Below are 19,184 nucleotides of genomic sequence, written 5' to 3' on the forward strand. Positions count from 1 at the left end.
GCCACATCGGCATGTACTTAGGGCGCTAGCTCTCTCCCGCTAGACACGTAGCACTCTGCTACACCCCCATTGTACACCTGGATCCTCTCCTTACGCCTATAAAAGGAAGGACCAGGGCCCTCTTAGAGAAGGTTGGCCGCGCGGGGACGAGGACGGGACAGGCGCTCTCTTGGGGCCACTCGCTCTCCTCTCCCACGTGGACGCTTGTAACCCCCTACTGCAAGCGCACCCGACCTGGGCGCGGGACGAACACGAAGGCCACGGGATTCCCACCTCTCTCACGCCGGTCTCCGACCGCCTCGCTCCTTCACCCCTTCGCGCTCGCCCACGCGCTCGACCGATCTGGGCTGGGGCACGCGGCGACACTCACTCGTCGGCCCGAGGGACCCCCCGGTCTCGAAACGCCGACAATAGCCAAATGAGTTGTGGCCTGAAGCATTGGATCTTGAAAAGGGCAGTCGTCGGCCAGTCGCCAATTGTGTTACGGCCTATGGGACTTGAAAGGGGGCACGTGACATAGCATAGGAACAGAACAAGGCTAGAAAGGGCGGCCAACGTTGAGGAATTGAGAGCGTTAGACATGGGGTTCATGGAGTTGGAGTTCGCTCTTTGTAATATGGGCTAGGCCAAAAAACCATGGATTGATTTTGGATATCCAACGGAAAACACGCAGGTCGGAGGTAATATCGTAATACATGATCGCCCAATTTGAGTCGGATACAGGTTTGACCCACAGGTCAAAAATGTATCCATGTCGGACTCCATCAGATTAGATATCCAAATCCGTAGACCAAATTGCCATCCCTAATTATCACAAACGTACAACAGCACAACACACTACTAGATGCTATGAGACTGACTATGTTGTCTATTCACGTGATTGGTTGGGGGCAGCCTAGGCTCCTGACCCTGCATCCGTTCGAACGCGCGCATCTAGCTTCCAATCAAGCGTTTGCACCCGCTTATATAGATTCAAGCGATGCCGTGCAGGTTACCAATCAAGCGTGCATCCACGGTCAACGCATCTGACAATTCTAGATGTGGTCAACCGAGCAACCAATCAACCGCTATATGAAAAAGGGTGGCTCGTATCTAGGGAATCTGACTCTATCTAAAACTAATTGCATGTTTAGTCTTAGGAGTCGTTTGTTTGAGATTATAATTTACCATCCGACAATTTATTATGGTGTGTATGATTTATCCTATAAATTTTGGTGAAATCAACTCGTTCCTCATGTATATACTAATTATTACCTTATAAGAAATGTTATTTGGTATATTTTCAGATGATGTTTGTCCTATAATTTAATCCACTTTTAAAAAAATTAGAATCATTTAATAGACAATAATTACATGCTAATCCATCATAAAAAAACCAATGACTACACCAGCAGGACTTAGTCAGTACTACTTATCGCGTGCTCACAAATAACACGCATCATATATCAGTTATGTACATATTTATATACAGGTAAACTTACTGATAAGTAGAAATGTAGCTACTATAGTTATAAACCTTCTCTCCTTCACAATGGGTGAAGCTTCCTGTTATATAATACGGCAACTACGATGTCCCCTCCTAGGCTATGGATCAATTACAACGAGGAACTCCGACCAGCAGTAGGGGCTGCTCCTACAGCCCAAGCACATCAAACTCGTGGGGCATGTAATCTTCGCTCGGACGATAGTATTTGTCAGGAGAATACAAACCGAAGTTTGTAACCTGGCTGCTGTACAAGCAAGCAAATCTCTCAACCTGTGGGAAGTGAAAACAAAATCTAGTGTCAGTCACAGTGTCACACATTGCTGCCCATAACATTCTTCATCACTTCAGTCGAGTTTGGTTAAACGTTCTGCACCTGATGAGCAAATCTGGAATTTTGGTACCCAGTCTTCATGAGCTGTCCCCACACCTTATGAAACTGAACTCGGGAAAGCAAACAGTTAAAAAGATAAAAAAGCGCAGGGAACAAATTCAGCGGTCATGTAACTAGAGCATACCTTCTGATGATGTTGCCTCTGAGCTTCTTGATGAAGACCACGAACATGCCCTCTCTGTTTCTGCAATTAAAAAATGAAAACAAAGTGTCCCCATCAAAGAAAAAAAGAACTTTTACCAACATGTATCAATTTTTCTAAGGAGCATGAATCATTTTATCTAACGTTTGGAAATAATGGAATGCACATATACTTATGTGTGTAACTTGCACTTGCTGCATCCAATGTTATTTGTTTCACACTTTGCTATATATCAAGTCAACACTTTGGAATGAGAGTACAACCAACTGACAACAAAAGGGTTCGAAATAAGGACTAACCAGCAGATTGTCATGTTCAGAGAACAATTTCTCCTTCTGGTTTTCTGAGATATCATCAAGCCTGAACAAGAAGAGAGGGCTTATATAGTAAACCTATTTGGAAACTACATCCATCAAGGAAAACAACACTTGTTTTATACTACATGGCAAATAGTAGTGGACGAAACACAGCCAGAACATGACTTACTTAAGAGACCATTCAAGATGATGGATTTTGTCTTCAATCGAATCACGCTCCATTCTAAGATGTCTAAGCTCCTGAAATAGATAGCACATAAAAAAGGCAATGAGCATGTTGATGACTACAGTCTGCACCTCCGGGTGCCTAAAGTCTGAGAAGAGTAGCACAGAATGAAAAGGATGTGAACACTGAACAAGCCGCTGATATTTTTTTGGTCAGGATAGTTTCTACTAACATAACATGTTGGTCACTTGGTCTCAAGTTGAGTAGTTTTAAAGTTGAGTACGTAAACTTGAAATATTTTGGTCAGTTGCTTCTGCTACACCATTGCTATGAAATGAAAATGTGAGGAAAACCCAACAGAAAGCAACCATGAAAATTATCTTCAGCATAACTAGTCCTAGAAAACCCAACAGAAAGCAACCATTGCTATGAAATGAAAATGAAAATATTTTGGTCAGTTACCTTCAGCATAACTAGTCCTAGAAAACCCAACAGAAAGCAACCATGAAAATCATCGGTTCTAGAGAAGTACTGATCATGAACTCAACTCAAGATTGTTATAGCCTGAGCCCAGTTGACAAATAGCATCTCATTGATAGGAAATATTTTTTTACAAGCAACTGAGTGTTTTCGTACCTTTCGAGTAGACTTTGATTCTGAGAGAAGCTTCAGCTCTTGTTCTAGTTCTGGAATCACCAGCATAGTCCGCCAGCCTTTCAAAAAATACAACACGTACAGAAAAGCATTTAGGAAATGGATGAAATATAGTGGACAAATGCAACAATGAAAGGGAGGCGTCCCACACGAAATATAGGTAATTTGTAAAAACTACTACAGCAAGAAATAACTAGTAAAAAGTGTGTGTGACACACACTACGTTTTAACACTTTTGTGTCTGTTATTCTGCTACATGCTTTACTGTCATGCAGTGCATAGTGTCCATGCATGCATTTAGATGGATCAGCATATCACAAGGTACAGGTGAACCGGATACGCACACAAGAAGAGAGACGTCAGCAGCAACGATACATCAAATCCTATGCCCGTATAAACGAGCTTTACTATTTGTCTGTATCATACTGTATTGTATAAGGTGTCCTGTTCTTTATGAACTTTATTGCATTATTTGAGGATGAAGTTTGGACATGTGCCCGTATGATGGATCAGTACATGTTATACTCAAGACAAGCAAGAACAAGAAAAATTACCTTGTCAACACAAACTGATGCTTGAGTGTAAGCTTGTGAAGTGCTTAGTTGTATTGCATAGGAGATTAGATACATATATATAGACTCGTAACCTTAACCCTAATGGGCCAGCAGCCCAACAGTGGTGTCGGCCCCCACACAGAGAACACACTGTCTAACATCCCCCGGCTGTCGCAACAGGGCATCGCACACGATGAGACTGGAGTAGAAACCGAAGGTAGGAGCCGACGGGTTGAAATCCCCCACAGTCGCAGTGTCGTGTGGGTGCGAATGTTGCGGCTGGAGTAGAGGCCGGTGTGTACTCCAAGAAGACGATAGCCCTTGGATGCTGAGATAGCCGCAGTCGAAGTGGTCGTGGTCGGGAACACGCAGCAGTAGCCTGTTCTTCGAGGGGTCGATGTTCAAGCGTCAACGATCGACGGGGCGACACAAAAGGGACAACAACATAATGTGGACCTTCTTGCTTCTTTCCGCGTCCGGTAGTCGAGGAGCCTCGCCAGGGAGAGCGGCGGCAGCGCATGCGTCTGCGCCGGTCAGGGTGGCTGCGCTCGCGGCAAAATAGAAGGGGTATCGGCGGATCGGATCGGGAAGGCCACGACAGCGACAGATCCAGCCATGAAGACGTAGATCTAGTCCAAAGAACGACGGATCTAGCCAGGAAGGTCGCAGCAGCGATGGATACTGCTGTGGAGGCGGCAAAGGGGTGGGCGACGGGTCAGGTCTAGACGGGCAGGGGGTTTGACGCCGGTAGCGGAAGAATCTCGAAGAGTTGGCGCTGCTAGGTGTCAGCGTAGGCAATTCGGAGGTGGTCAACGCAATGACGAGGGGTTGCATGGGCGGAGATGCCGACGCAGGGGAGAGGCCCGCAGGGTAACCACGTCGTGGAAGAGGTGGCTGGCGTTAGTGAGGACGACGCGGAGGGGGCTGCTCAGGCTCGCGGCAGCGGTGGATCTGCACGCGATTGGTTGCTGCATCCACGCCTGGCTGCACGGATGTGCGACAGCTGGCCCACAAGCGTCGGCGTGGGCTCTTGTGCACGATGGAGGGGCTGCCTTGCCAGATGTGTCGGGCTAGGGTCGGACAGCCAAGGGGAACGGAAGAGGGGTCTGCCACGCCGGTGGAGGAAGGGCCAGCGGCCTTTGGGGAAGGGAGCGCCCACGAGGGGAGGGGGCTCGAAGGGTGGGCCGGATGGCCGCAAACGTGCCCACGCCACGAGCAGGGGAGGTGGGGTGGCCGGGACCACACCTAGAGAGGAAGCCCGACGGAGATATGCTGGTGGCCATGGAGGTGGCACCCACAGCAAGGTGGCAGGGGGAACGTGGCCAAGTGGAAAACGACGACGTGTCAGGCAACGATCGACGCGGATCCGAGGCCGGGCGATGGTGGCGGCGCGGGTCCGAGGCGCCGGCAGCGGGAAGCGCGACCAGGGGGCAGCGGCGAGCGTGCGCCAGCAGCGGGTCACTAAAAGGGAAATGGCCTTAACATTTCCTATAATCGATTTTGGTGTTTGACGTCCATCACAAACCATATGGACTAACTAGTTTGCCTAGTGAATGTTTTTATCAGGTGCATAAAGTTCACATTAACATACAACGAAAATGTGTTGGGAAATTCTACAAAGTTTGGACCATACAAGTTTTGGTACAGCCAGTGGCGCACCGGACACTGTCTGATGCCCAGGCCGAAGCTCCTCGCGAACTGGCCGCTCTCGGGTTTTCTTAGAGCCACTCCACTAAAATTCACCGAACTGTCCGGTGTGCCAACGGAGCAATGGTCAAGTTCGCCCAACGGTCGACTGCGCTGACTGTCCGGTGTGGCGGACTGTCCGGTGCCGCAAGAAGACAGAAGACTTCAACGGTCAACAACTCCAAACCCCAACGGTCGGCTAACGTGGCACGCACCGAACAGTGAACAATGCAGTGTCCGGTGCACCACCGAACTGTCCGGTGTGCCCCTCGACAGCAAAGTCAGCCAACGGCTAGGAAGTGGTTGGAAGCTATAAATACCCCCAACCACCTCCATTCAAGTCAATCCTCTCCAAGCTCCAAAATCAAGTCAAGTGTTTAGTGACTTGAGAGAGGGTGTTTTGTGTTTCCTTTGTTGCTTGGTTGCTTTCTTCTTCTCACTCTAATTCTTCTAAGTGCTTTGTAAAGCTAACAAGAGACACCTAATTTTGTAGTGATCCTTGCAGGGTCTTAGTGACCAGTGTGATTAAGAAGAAGCACTCGACCGGTCTAAGTGACAGATTGGGAGAGGGAAAGTGTTGGAATAGACACGTCCTTTGTGGCCTCCTCAACGGGGAGTAGGTTCCTTGGAACCGGACCTCGGGAAACAAATCATCGTGTTCATTTGTGTTGATCTTCATCACTCGATTTGTTTCTCCCCTCTCCTCTCTCTCTAAAGTGCTCTTGCTCATATTGTTTTGAGTTGGCTCCCAAAGTTATTCGCATTGATTGAGCAACTCATAGCAAGAACTATCTTTCGCACTCCGAATTCAATACTATTTATTTCTAACCCTAACTTCATGCAAAGTGCGTGTTTAAAGATTATAATTTCCAGGTTTCGCCTGTTCAGCCCCCCCCCCCCTCTAGGCGACTTTCAGTCACGTAGCACCAAAGGGCCCGCGCACGGAGCTAGAGAGGTGGGGGCGTCGAGGCTCAGCCGGCCAGATCTGGGCGGGCTCCCAGTGACTGGGAATGAGACCGCCCTTAGGAGGGAAGGATGAGCCTCCCAGGGTCGCAACGGCTGTGATATTGGCTAGGCCTAATACCATGTAAGATTGTGAAGTGCTTAGTTGTATTGCATAGGAGATGTGGTACATATATAGACTCATAACCCTAACCATGGGACCAGCAGCCAAACAATGGTGTCGGCCTACACACATAGAGAACACACATTGTCTAACATTGAGCCCTCTAGAACATACAGAATTGGATTGGCTGGTATGCATCCAGAACACTGGCAAGCGGCTTATCAAGGATCACCTCCTGCCAACACCAACTGATGCTTGAGCCCTCATGCACAAGCGTCCACATCGATATCACAAGTGCCTCCACAACAACTAAGCTTAGCCACCTTTCGTCTTGTGTTGTGTCAGCAATGGTAACCAGGTTGAGGCTCTCTACAGGGTTCGACCCAAGTCTAGGGCTCCAGGCTCCCTCACAACTCTTGCGATCTTTCCGTCTTGCCACAGTTCTATGACAGTGGCATGTGCTGATTCGGCGTCTAGGGCAAGATTGTGTGTGCGCACACAGGGGTGCAAGTGTTTGGACACTTTTTTGTTTGTGTTACGTTACATGCTTTACATGTGACACAATGCAGCGGCGTCCATGTGTGCAATTGAATGGATTGGTGCCATGCCAGAGATGGTTTGGAACTTTGGACACTAACAAGGAGAGGGATGCCAACAACATACCAAGAGCAGTGCCAGTATATATCGAGCTTTACTAATTGACTAATTGTCTATGCCATACACTCGTACAAGAAAGTGTCTTACCCTTTATGATCTTAATTAATTGTTAACGAAGGATAACGTTTGGTCATGTGTTATGGTTTGGACATGTGTCATGATATGATATATCCACATATGTTATAATACATGTGATGGATCTACATGTGTCTCTGCAATTATGTGTAGGCTTGTATGAACTTAATGAAATGGGGGCAGCATTAAAAGTTGTCATGTTGCCTGCGAATTAATCACAAATTTGTTGGCAGCATTAAAACTCCCATGCTTAATCACAAATTTATTCAGATCCCAATTTAACTAATGAGATAATACAGGATAAATAAAACATACCTAGAACTTTCTTGCTCCGCAGAATATCTCCGTATATGTGATCACCAACATAGAGAATCTACAAAATTGTAAGATAAGGAATTATTATGTTTGATTCATATGCTCAGATACACTCAGTGTAGACACGGTATTGGATTGGCTTTAGTCAATATCCAATTGAATTTTGGCACTTGAACTCCATTGGATTGGGACATGGACATCCATTCTATATACATCCTATAGCTTTGAATTTTGTAGGAAAAAAATGGACAGATCAAATTCTATTGGACTTCTACTTGGTAGCATGAAACTGGCCACGGTGGAAGGTGGTGACGGCGGCGCACCGTGCAGGTCTTGCAGCCAGTTCCACTAGTCCTGTGTCATGGCCTTCTTTCCCACTCCACTTCCCTGTGCCAAGAAAGATCAGCACACCCTCCCGCACACCGGGCATCGCTGGTACTCAAGCCCCCGCGTCTCCGGGCGCCCGTGGGTAGGCATCGATCGACCACATGAGCAGCAGCTGTGCTGGCGGGAACAGCAACAGATGCACCGCAAACCACTCAGCAGGAACATGTTGGTCAGAACGGTGGTGAAGCACACAAACTCGTTGACCAGGGCTGCAAACATGGGCAAATGCCACCTCCCACCTAGGCCTCCTAGGTACCTAGCGCAAAACTCTTACAAGTTTGCCGTGATGGTCACACGTCAGTCGGCAGCATGGTGCCTTGGGACATGGTGAGGCCATTGCTGACATAGAAGGCCCACGGTCTCGCGGAGCATGCCGATTTGTTACAGGATGCAGCGATACTGAGCCCCTGGGACTGGACAGGATGGGACACACAGCAGCCACTGTGGGTGGTTCGGGTGTCTGTATCAATGTGTCATTGTGAAAGGAGCTATCATAGAACAACGAATGCCTGCTCCTCAGCTTCAGTCAGATTAGTATTGGATTGGAAGCTCTGGTAGGTTGTTGGTAGGTTGTGCAGAGATTTACAGCAAACAGGCAATTAGTATTGGATATCTCCACTACTTATTAGTTCACAGATTCTTCAGCAGCTTATCAGTTCAGCTGCTTCTCAGAATGAATTAAAAGCAGCCAACAAGCAGAAACTGTTTTTCACCAGCTTCTCAGATAAGCTGCTTTTCTAACAAGCAGTAGCTGTGCCAAACAGAGCCACTGGCAAACCAGTATAGGAGTGTGATTTTGATTGGACGATGATTGGATTCCTCTAAATAGATTTAGATTTCTGTCCAGTCTCATGTCTAATTCTGTGTCAGTGAATCTCTGGCAAACCAAAATATGCACTAGACTTTATTTTAAATAACCCATACCTGTGAACTAGAAGCAACAGAAAGTAATCTGTGGAGATGACCAACATTGCCCCCCTGGAAAGATATAGCAATAAATAGGATATAACAATAGTATAAAGTTGCATTTACATGATATATTATATATCAGAAAAATAAGTACCTGATAAACTTTCTGAACTGGTGTTGAGTGTTGATGACTTGATCTTGGGCTTCCGATCTTCACGAAGTATTGCATATATTTTAGGGAAAAACATATGACATGAAGATAGATTAGAATTGATAAATTTACTAGCCTGAATATCAGCATTCAGAAGTTTTCCAGAATCAGGCTCAACTTCAAACAATCCTGCACGGTTATCATCATGGAAGAAACTTGGCTTCGAACTAAAAGAAAGTTCAGTAAGGATTGGCTAAGTTGAGGGAGCTGATACTTTCAATATTATAAATAGCAACAAAAGAATCAGGAATCAGATAACATAAAATACTAACCTGCCTGTTATTACAATATCAAAATATTGAAGCCACTTGTGATTGAGACCAGAGCCTACACCTGAAGTGTATGGCCCACAAAGGTAGTTCATGACAACATCGGTGTAGTCCCACAAACTGCATGAATGAGTACTTGCCTAAATAATAAATATAGAGTGTAGCAAGATGCTCGAAAATGTAAAATGCATCTAGATGAAAAGCCTTAGTTTAAACAAATGGGTTTGTTTCAGGAGAAACTAGAAAGGACACATTACAGAAATTTGTCATCACACGTCTCAAGATAACTCATAAAGGCACCACCAGCCACATACCTATTTGTCACTAAGAATGTTGAGCGTCCAGATTTCCTGATCATTTCAAGCATTGGTACAATTGCCAAGTCCTCATTGATGTACCTGCAATCGTTTGTTCAATTTACACAAATTAGCAGGATTTTCTATAACATAATTATAACCACAAGTATATATATATAGGCTATGGGCCATGTTTGGGCTCAGAGACAAGCCTGTCAGGCGGCCCAGGCCCGGCACGATTAAGGACGACCCATTTAGCCCGTTACCGAACCCGGTTAGCTCAAATAGACCAGCACGGCCCAGCCCTGTCTGTTATAGGCCCATTTCCTAATTTCCCATATGGCCAAATTCCAGCAGCCGTGTGAGAGGGAGCGGCCCAGGTGGCCTCCACGTTCCGCCTCCCAACTAGGCCCAGTCCGCACTCAGCACCCCCCCCCAAAACCTAACCTGCTCACAAACCCTAAATCAGCCCCTCACTAGTCTCGGACTCTCCATCTCCCACCCTCACCAGCCTGCCCCCAAGGAACGGCAGCACCGACGACGGCGCAGGCACACGCCGCACTGCGCAGCTAGCCAGCCGCTTCCTCCCTCCCCCATCCGTCCATCGGCACTCACTCGTCACCTCGTCCGACCGCATACGCAAATAAGTCTATGGTAAGTGAGTCTATGCCGCTATGATAATGGCGTAAGGCTCTCATGTCTCAGCCATCGCGCGTCACGAGCGCAAGCAGCTGCGCGCACCGGACACATCTCAGGAACGACGATGAAGTCTAACACCAGAACATGTGGAGATGTTGTCCCTCACCAAAGATTGGGAGCAAGCTGCAGCTCGACAGCAACAGTGTGTAGAACAAGGAACTTGAAGACCTAATGGCAAACATGTATCTTGATGCACAAGAGGACAGTTCTGTTTCTGTTAGTCGTGGTAATGAACATGAAGTAGTGAACCATTAGATCACAAAAAGAGCTAGGTTGTACTCTGATTTCCTTTAGGGTTTTGTCCCCATGTAGTTGAAATGGGGTTTTACCTTAAGGCTTTTTAACAAGGCAACCATTGCAAACAGCTCTTTTTAAAGTATGGTGATCTATTTTTATCATTGTATGAACTTATGGGCATGGCTTGCTGTTATGAACTATGTACTTATGGGCATGTGCATGTCTGTGTGATTGTATGGGCACTGCTGCTTTGACTGTATGATCATGGAGGTCTGTATGAACCATTAGTTTGTTGTTTGCACTGCTGCTTATGGGCATGGGCGCATGGCTTGCTGTTATGAACTGCTTTCTGTACGAACCATTAGTTTGTTGTTTGCACTATACTGTATATGGTAGTTGTACTGTATATGCAGTAGCGGATCTAGACAAAACAGTCATTGGTGTCATCTCCATTAAATTATAGTATTATCAACTCATTTAATCACTAATAAGCATACATTTTAATAGAGATTATTAAAATTCATTGGTGTCACATGACACCACAAAAGTACCCTGGATCCGCCCCTGTGTATATGTAGCGAGCCTAGGCCAGCACGACACTGTAGCCCGGGCCGTCGGTTAAATGTATTGGTCTCGTGCTTGGGCTCATGCTTAGGCCCACGTGCCGGCACGGCTAGACACATAACAGTGCCATGCCTCGGCCTGACTAAGTTGGCCTGGCCCGTGTCGGGTTCGGGTCGTGCTGACCCGGCACGGCCCATTGGCCATGTATATATATAGCACTATAAAAGTGGAATGGCATAATTAGCACATTAGCAGGATCCACTAGAACATAAAAGTGGAAATAACACATGGATGCCAATTTGCATGTGGACCAAAATAGTCGTATAGAAAAAGTATGTCTATATGAATAGAGATCGGATTTGGCGCCCACAGGGGTGGGAGCCCTCCTTATATGTACCCTTCATTTCCATCGGCCAGATATTCCTAAGGATGAATGAAAACATAGCTATCTTGACCCACACGCCACTCACCCATGCGCTCTTCTTGGCACCACCGTCACTTCTTCGCACCATGCCACTCCTCTTGGCTCTCGCTATCGCATGACATGGGTCCATTGCCTTCTTGCGCCACCACTTCCTTGTGTCACCACACTCCCCCCTATGTCACTCCTTCTAACTCTAGATGCCACATCACAACTACCGAGTTATTGATCATGATTATCAGTTATCCTTGATCCCAACTTTTGTTATGTCCAAGATCGGCTCATGGGTCACCTGGTTGGTACTGGCCCTTGTCGTTATAACTCTCAGCATCTCTAAGATGCTTGAATAGATTTGCCCTCCTCCTTCCACTGCTTCTATTGGTCTTGCTAGGTCCATTTTGGTTATGCTGACTTCGTATTTTGCTTAGTGGCATCATCATCTAGTCCATATTTGTGACTCTGATCACCCACTTTAATTAGTCATGGTCATGAGACTTTTGGGATGAAGCTGTTTCTACTACCACTTACTTGACTAACATTCAGCCTTCCTCGACTCTTTAAGGAGGGATTACTTTTGAGTGTCTTTGTGGCAAGATGTCTGACTATTCAAGCCTTCGTCAGTTTGGCTATGTCTGCTATATGCTGCTCCCACCTTGTGAGTGCGCTAAGTTGACCGCTCAGTCGGTTGAGTGTGTTTTTCTCGAGTATAGTGTTTTTTTCTCGGTTGAGTATAAGGGATATCTTTGTCGAGATCCAATTGTTTGGCAGAAGAAAATCTATCCTACTTTTGATGATTCATCAACATCCTTGGTTGGTACCCTTGTTTCTGTTCTTCCTCGATGCTCCTGCTACTACAATACCAACCTCACTTAGAGCAGTCCTTGACAAAGTCCTTAGTCCTAACCTACTTCAGTGGTACCTCCCTTAGTGTGTTTCTAGACCAGAGCTCAAAATAGGTTTTATCTCTCCAAACTTAGTGTGTTTGATCCACCTTGAGTTTGAGGGGGGTAGATGCTTATACATGGCGACAGAGGACCCAATATGGCGCACTATGGCTCGTGCCATACCTCGGCCCAGCCCACCAAATTCGAAGGCGCGCTCCTTTGTTCCCTTGGCCCAACCTCGGAGCTCTGGTGCTCCGTGCCTGGGGCCGCCGCTCCGCCAGCGCACGCGTTGCGTGGCCTCGCTGTCTCCACGCCCCGACACTCATACCTCCACATCGCGCATAGCTCCAAAAATCGCAGGCCCCCACGCCCACCACACGCGGTAGCCGGTGCCTCGGCGGTGGTGCATCCCCCCGCAGCGACCCCTCCGGTCTCTGTCTCTCCATGCCGAACGGCAATCACACCGTGAGTTTGCAATAACTTTTTTTTGCGTCCGCCAATTCCTATACATGTGTCCTCGTTAGATGTCTATGCATGTGTCCTTGTTGTATTTAGTCTCATATATAGAATCCTTGTTCTACACAATCTCTATCGTGTATCAGTGCATATATTCAGGCCTTGAATATAGTGCAATTCATAACATGAGGCGAGGAGAAAGAAACATCATCAAATGGTTGCACCAAAACAATTACAGGCAACAGCCTAGATAGCAAGAGCGCTAGCCCCATGGGTGCCAAACAATTTTCGTTATGAATAATATCCAGCATTGTAATTGTATCATATGATTGGTGTTACATATTTAATCATAAATAGAAAACTGAGTTACCTGGCAGGATCCTTCGCAACCATCCGCTTTAGAGTTCCATCACGATGACACAAGTCAACCGCAGACCTCACATCTCTGTACATAAGTGGATAGCTGTACCAACATAGTAACGCAAGCTCAAAAAAACTTAATTTAGACGACCTTAAGAAAGAAGCAAGGGTATTACAGTTACAAATGAAAAAGTAAAAGAAAACCGGCTTAGTTCACGCACAGAATTTCTTTGAAGTTATCTTGATTTCTAGATACCAACCAACTCTAGATGGAACAATGAAGAAAAAACTAGAGAGCAACAAGTAAACAACAGATTTGTTCTCTTTGTAATAATAAAGTTCTACTGTCCTGTTGCTAAAAAGATAGTGCGCTCATTTACATGCTTATGCTGCTATTGTGTAATGGTATAAGACATAGACATGTGTAAACGGTTTGATGTTGTTGGCCTCATGAGAGCAAAAATGGAAAAGGTAAATGTGCAATAATAGTGTTATAGCGCATCAAAAGACCATAGGACTCTTAATAATTTGAAATAATCACAACTGGAACTTACAAAAAGTCATGTTATTGAACAATCTAGGATATTCATTTGCTGACATGTTTTGGGTCCAGGATATTCATGGGGTGGCTACTGTGGAAGTTATTGATGAATTCATAAGGTTGTGGAAAGTTATTTCAAAGGTGATTCTGCTGCCAGATACTCCAGATAGGCACATCTAGAGGTTCTCTAGTTCGGGCTGCTATTCTGATAAACCGGCTTATGATGTGCTGCTACGTGGAGCTACTGGTTTTGAGCAATGGAAATGTATCTGGAAGAGCTGGGCACCTCCCAAATGTCGTTTCTTCCTATGGTTAGTAGCCACAACCGCAGTTGGACAGCAGACCGGTTGGCTAGGCGAAATCTTGATCACCCCAAGGCTTGTGTTTTTAGTGACCAAGAAATGGAGACCACTAATCTTTTGCTATTGTCTTGTGTCTTCAACATTGCAACGACTGTGTGTTCAATGGAGTTAGGCCAAACATCTCTACTATTATGATTATGTCAGGAAATGAAATTAGAACTTGGGAGATGGCTGGGGCCAAGGGTCTATCGTTGCCTAGTGTTGATGGCTAAAGGTCATAGGGTGTTTCATGTTGGCGTTTTTGTTGTGTTTCTTCTTCAGTTCCCCTCATGTAACTTTGTAGCGGCCTATTGGCCTTGTGCACTCTGTAGTTTGTACACTCTTCTTCTATTAATATAATGATATGCAGCTCTCCTGCGTATTCGAGAAAAAAATATGGCAGATAATTTCTAACAATTTGTCTCAATTAAGTCATATTCAAATGATGTGCTAAAAATTTGAAGTCCCATCAGCATGGTAAACATGTAAGATGGGAATAATCATACTCTGTGCCTGCAGGTACTTTTCCAGGATTCTTGTCTATGAAATCAACAAGCTGAGCAAATAGATAAGCTTCACCCAGTGAGAAAAGTGTATCTATAAGGGCATAATCAGGTTCATCAAATGAATCTCTTATCAATGTACTCCCATAAGCAGCAACTTTTTCTTCTTTCGATAGTTCCTTAAAACCATGGTATGCAACTTTTACATACTTGTGTCGATCCATCTGATAATCCATCACCAAAATAGTTAAAAGGAGTTAATTTAGTTAAAAAATTACTACCTCAGTCCATAAAAGGATGAAACTATAGAATTGTGCAAGCAAAACTAGCTTAACTTTGAAAAGTATTATAATGAAAAGTATTATGTTTATGTCCCAGCTAGGTTTACTACAATATAACTAATTTAATTGTACTTATGTTGTATTATAATTGTTAAAATTGTTTATAACTTTGGTCAATTTTCAAATCATTTGACTCCTCAAAGTGAGAATTGCATCCTTGTGGACGGAGAGAGTGCGAGTATTGAAAGTCCAGCACAAAAGTGCAATGAAACAATGAGCTATAAAACAAATTGAGAACATGAACAAATATATCATTTGAAATTTACAATTTAGATCATCAAAATTTATGTAGGGTAGGCCTGGTGCAATGGTGAGAGTTGCCTCACTGAGTCACCATGCGCGTGTTTGGAGCTGTCTGGCTTGTCTCGGTTTATCTCTTCCCTAGACACCATTCATATGAGAGCCTACGGCACTAGGCCTACCCTTTTTAGATCAAAATTTATAATGAGGACCATGATCTTTTTTTGCCATTCCCACTAACCAGTAAAAAACTTTTCACATTGATAACTAACACTCGATACTTCCAAAATAATGTTGATTCTCAGTGAGCAATTAATAATATTATTGAGGAACTGCAAATGTTAGCTCAAAAATAGTGATTATGGTTCAAACTATAATAATGTAATACATAAGAATAGGTAGAACACTTAGCAAAAGATGCATCAATTAGTTTGACAAGACGCATTCTATTGGTCCAAAATCATGTAATCACCGACATCAAGCTTCAAATATGAATATGAAAAAGTGTGGAGATGTGATTATTGTAAACCATATTGTGGCTGGGCCCTTAGCCGATAATACAACAGAGCCTTTTGTTTCCAAGCAGGTTGGGCCTTCATTGATAACAAGAAAATTTATTTTATGTTTTGGACAATTAGAATTTACAACAGAAAACTTCCAGCAACTTGTTCTTGTTTTACTAAGTGGCAGTGTAATATTACTATATTATTTCCAAGCAACTAGGGGCAAAGTTAAGAGATAATAACTGACCTTCAAGATATTTCCTCTCTTCTTATCGAGAACTAGTCCTCTGACCATATATTTCCAATCAAATTCCCAAGTCAACAGCTGCATAACCAAAGAATAGTAAAATCAAATTCTGAACCTAAACAAGCACAACGTGGAATGTGCTTTGTTGCTTTCATAAAGATTCAGTATGTAAAGGTGAATTCTGGAATCAAGGCAAATGTACTCCACTAGAAAATGTTTCTGCTTAATAAGTGGATAGCAAGTTTCATTCTCCAATGTGTTTAACTTTACAAGTGCACCACTCAGTGAGCCCCCACTAAGATAAATAGCAACAACTCCAATGAGGATTTTTAATCAAGAACAGCACCAACGTGCAACGTTATGCAGCCGTAACTCCATAAAAGTAAATACAGGTAGAGTGTACTAATTCATCTTTGCTTCCATAACCAGAAGACAATGTGCTTCCTTGCCATCACTATAGAAATGCTGCCACAAACTACCGAATTGCATGCTAAACTCAGTAAGTAGTCCAGGCTCTAAAAGGATAATATCTGATAGACTAAAAGTACATAGTGATACATAAGAGCATCTCCAACAGCGTGACCTATAAAAATACCCTATAAAAATTTAAAAATGAGTAAAATTTTATAGGATTTAGGGCACCAACAAAATACTTTGCTCCAACAGTAAAGCCTCAAATTTAGTTTATAGAGCAGCCCACTAAGAGCATCTCCGATAGGAACCCCACACGGGGTTCTATTTAGAAATATAGAACTCTAGCACCAAAAACATATTCCAATAGGTGCTCTATTTTACAAAAATTCATCAAACCATTATAGGGCTCGGCCTCTCGGGTTCTAAATATAGTACCCCATATACCGGAGCCCTATCCTCATTTGTACACTATTCCTAATTTTTTATTTGCTAAATAACATGGTTTATTTCCTAATAATATGATATAGGGCTCGATTGTTGGAGCTGCAAACGTTTTTTTGGCCCTAAACACTTTAAATCAAGTCTTTTTTTACTTTTGAGGACTCAAATATTGGACTTCTTGTTGGAGATGTTCTAAGGTGTAGTAATGTAGTATATTTGAGACACTTGAGACTTGAGAGAGTGCCCTATAATTTTTTTACCAAGTTTTATAAAATAAGGCACTGTTGGAGTAGTTTTTTTGTAGAGCCCTATATTTCAATTTGAGGCACCAATTTGAGCCATTATTGCTACTGGAACACCCAAACAGTACAATCATGGACACATTGGAAAACAATTAAAGCGACTATATGTCTATGTGCCGTTAATTATCTTTCTTGCATGCATTGAAAGGTCAATATACAAATAAATTCAAAACCGGCACATCTATATGAAAGTAATCAACCTGGATATTTTATCTTGATGTGTTAAGAAAATTTGCATTCCTTAGCACTAACCTCTTCAGGGTAGCGGAGATCCTTCACAAGCTTCTCTATTGTACCATAGTAAGCAAGGGACTCGAAGGTTTCAGGCTTGTACTGTGCCAGAGTGTAGTCCATATCAAATCCCACTGCTGTGATGTTCCTCATGTTGAGTGACCTGTTGCAGAATACCTCCTTCCCGACAGAAATGCTTCTCGGTTCTGCCGAAGGTGATGACCATACTGCCCCAGTGGACGCTGTCTCCACCGCACCGCTGTCCATCCTTGCAGCAGTGCAACCTGATTGGAGATCAGCACGTCAAGTGTTGCAAGAGCATACAATCTAAACTGAAGAATGCTAACCGTACTTCACGATTGGTGGAGAAAAACGTTGTTTCAATCAGGAATTATGACACAGTTGGTTAAAAGTTAAAACGTTAGAGGTTAGATGACCAACGTATTTCAAGGATATACGGGCAAAATTTGTAGTTCTCACGAGAATAAAACAACTAACGCTGAATAACAAGATGATGATGCAAAATGCAGAATCCATCAAATTCCAACAAAAATCCACAATCTCGGCATGGCATCACGACTCGCCAAAGTGCACCGGGTAACCCAATGAAATCCACAAACTCTGTTCGGGAATTCCTTGGAAACAACCGTCAAAGTCTGGGTGAGGTCGGAGGTATACAAGGCAGAACATCTCGCGCGAGCGAAACCGGTCAAATAGCACGAGAATCGCACGAGAAGAGTGGGCAAAATTCTCACCCTACAGAGAAAGTCCTCACGAATGCACGGAAGAAGCGCGTACGTACCCCTGGAGCCGGAGACCGACGCGGCGGCGGCGGAGGCGGCGGGCGAGCAGGACGAGGACGCGGATGCGAAGAAGAGGAGCAGCGGAGGCGAAAGGGGCGCGAGGTGGAAAGCGGCGGCGAGAGGCCTCCTAGAGAATAGCATGATCGCTGGCTCCCAGCCCGGCGCGCTTTAAATAGGAGACGAGGAGGAGTGCCGGATGCGACGAGGGAGAGAAGACGGGGGGGCGATGGAAACGTGACCGTTGTGCGGGGGAGGGAATAAATGCGGCGCTACCGCGCTAGGTGGAGGACGGGATGAAGAATCCCGATGGGGCCGGGTGGTGCTGGTGCTGGCGCGCGTGAGCGACGGGAGGCCGGGCACCGCCGCGCGGCGGCGTCATCTCATCTCGCCGAGCTGGCCTGCGCCGGGCATTGGCCGACGAGCGGGCGGAGGCGCGGGCCGCGTGGGGGGTGACGGGGCAAGTGGCGCGGGGATCGTGTGCGGATTCGGATGCGGATGCGGTTGCGGTTGCTGCAGCACGGAACAGAGCTCGCGTGCGTGGGAAGCAGGCAAGCAGCAGCGGGCGCGGGCGGACGAACGGACGGGGCGAGGGCTGGGCTGGTGGTGGAGGAACTGCTGGTGCTGGCTTGGGATGGGATGGATGCGTATTCGTTCGAGTTGGCCGCTGTGGTGACGTTGCCCCCACTGGCCACTGGTAACGGATGACGCGCGCCGCTTTCCCTCCCGCGACTTGGCTCCGGGCACACGCGCCTCCGTACCCAAAGGCCAAAGACTAGGGCAGGAGGAGTGGAGAACAAAACGGAGGATGCACCGGTAAGATGTGGATAAGAATGTCGACGATGAGAATAATGGATGGAGGGATAAGTGCTTGACGTAATTGAAGAGAGGATTAAATCACTTTTTAATCAAATTTAATAAAAATGATTTAATTTCTCCAATCACATTCAGATTAGGATGGCAACGGATAATTCCTCGTCGAGTTTTAGCTCTCATACCCGTTCCCGCGACGGAAAAAATTTTCCCATAAAGAACCCCACGAACGCTTGCAAAGGACATTTCTTTCTCATCACCGTTC

General features: G+C 45.3%; 1 protein-coding gene across 1 annotated transcript; it reads right to left on the minus strand.

The window, feature by feature from the left end:
* Positions 1-1,386: 1,386 nt before the first annotated feature.
* LOC100284660 (cytosolic purine 5-nucleotidase) lies at positions 1,387-18,752 on the minus strand. Its single transcript, NM_001157555.2, has 17 exons — positions 18,109-18,752; positions 17,328-17,590; positions 15,919-15,996; positions 14,591-14,811; positions 13,213-13,305; positions 9,600-9,683; positions 9,289-9,405; positions 9,093-9,183; positions 8,960-9,016; positions 8,821-8,874; positions 7,510-7,567; positions 3,139-3,215; positions 2,506-2,576; positions 2,319-2,379; positions 2,002-2,061; positions 1,860-1,922; positions 1,387-1,756 (listed from the first exon to the last, which is right to left on the minus strand). The coding sequence occupies exons 1-17, from the start codon at positions 18,248-18,250 to the stop codon at positions 1,634-1,636; spliced, it is 1,713 nt and encodes a 570-aa protein (NP_001151027.1). The 5' UTR covers positions 18,251-18,752; the 3' UTR covers positions 1,387-1,633.
* Between the last annotated feature and the right edge of the window lie 432 nt (positions 18,753-19,184).

This window comes from Zea mays, chromosome 1 (assembly GCF_902167145.1).
Source record: "Zea mays cultivar B73 chromosome 1, Zm-B73-REFERENCE-NAM-5.0, whole genome shotgun sequence".
NCBI lineage: Eukaryota > Viridiplantae > Streptophyta > Magnoliopsida > Poales > Poaceae > Zea > Zea mays.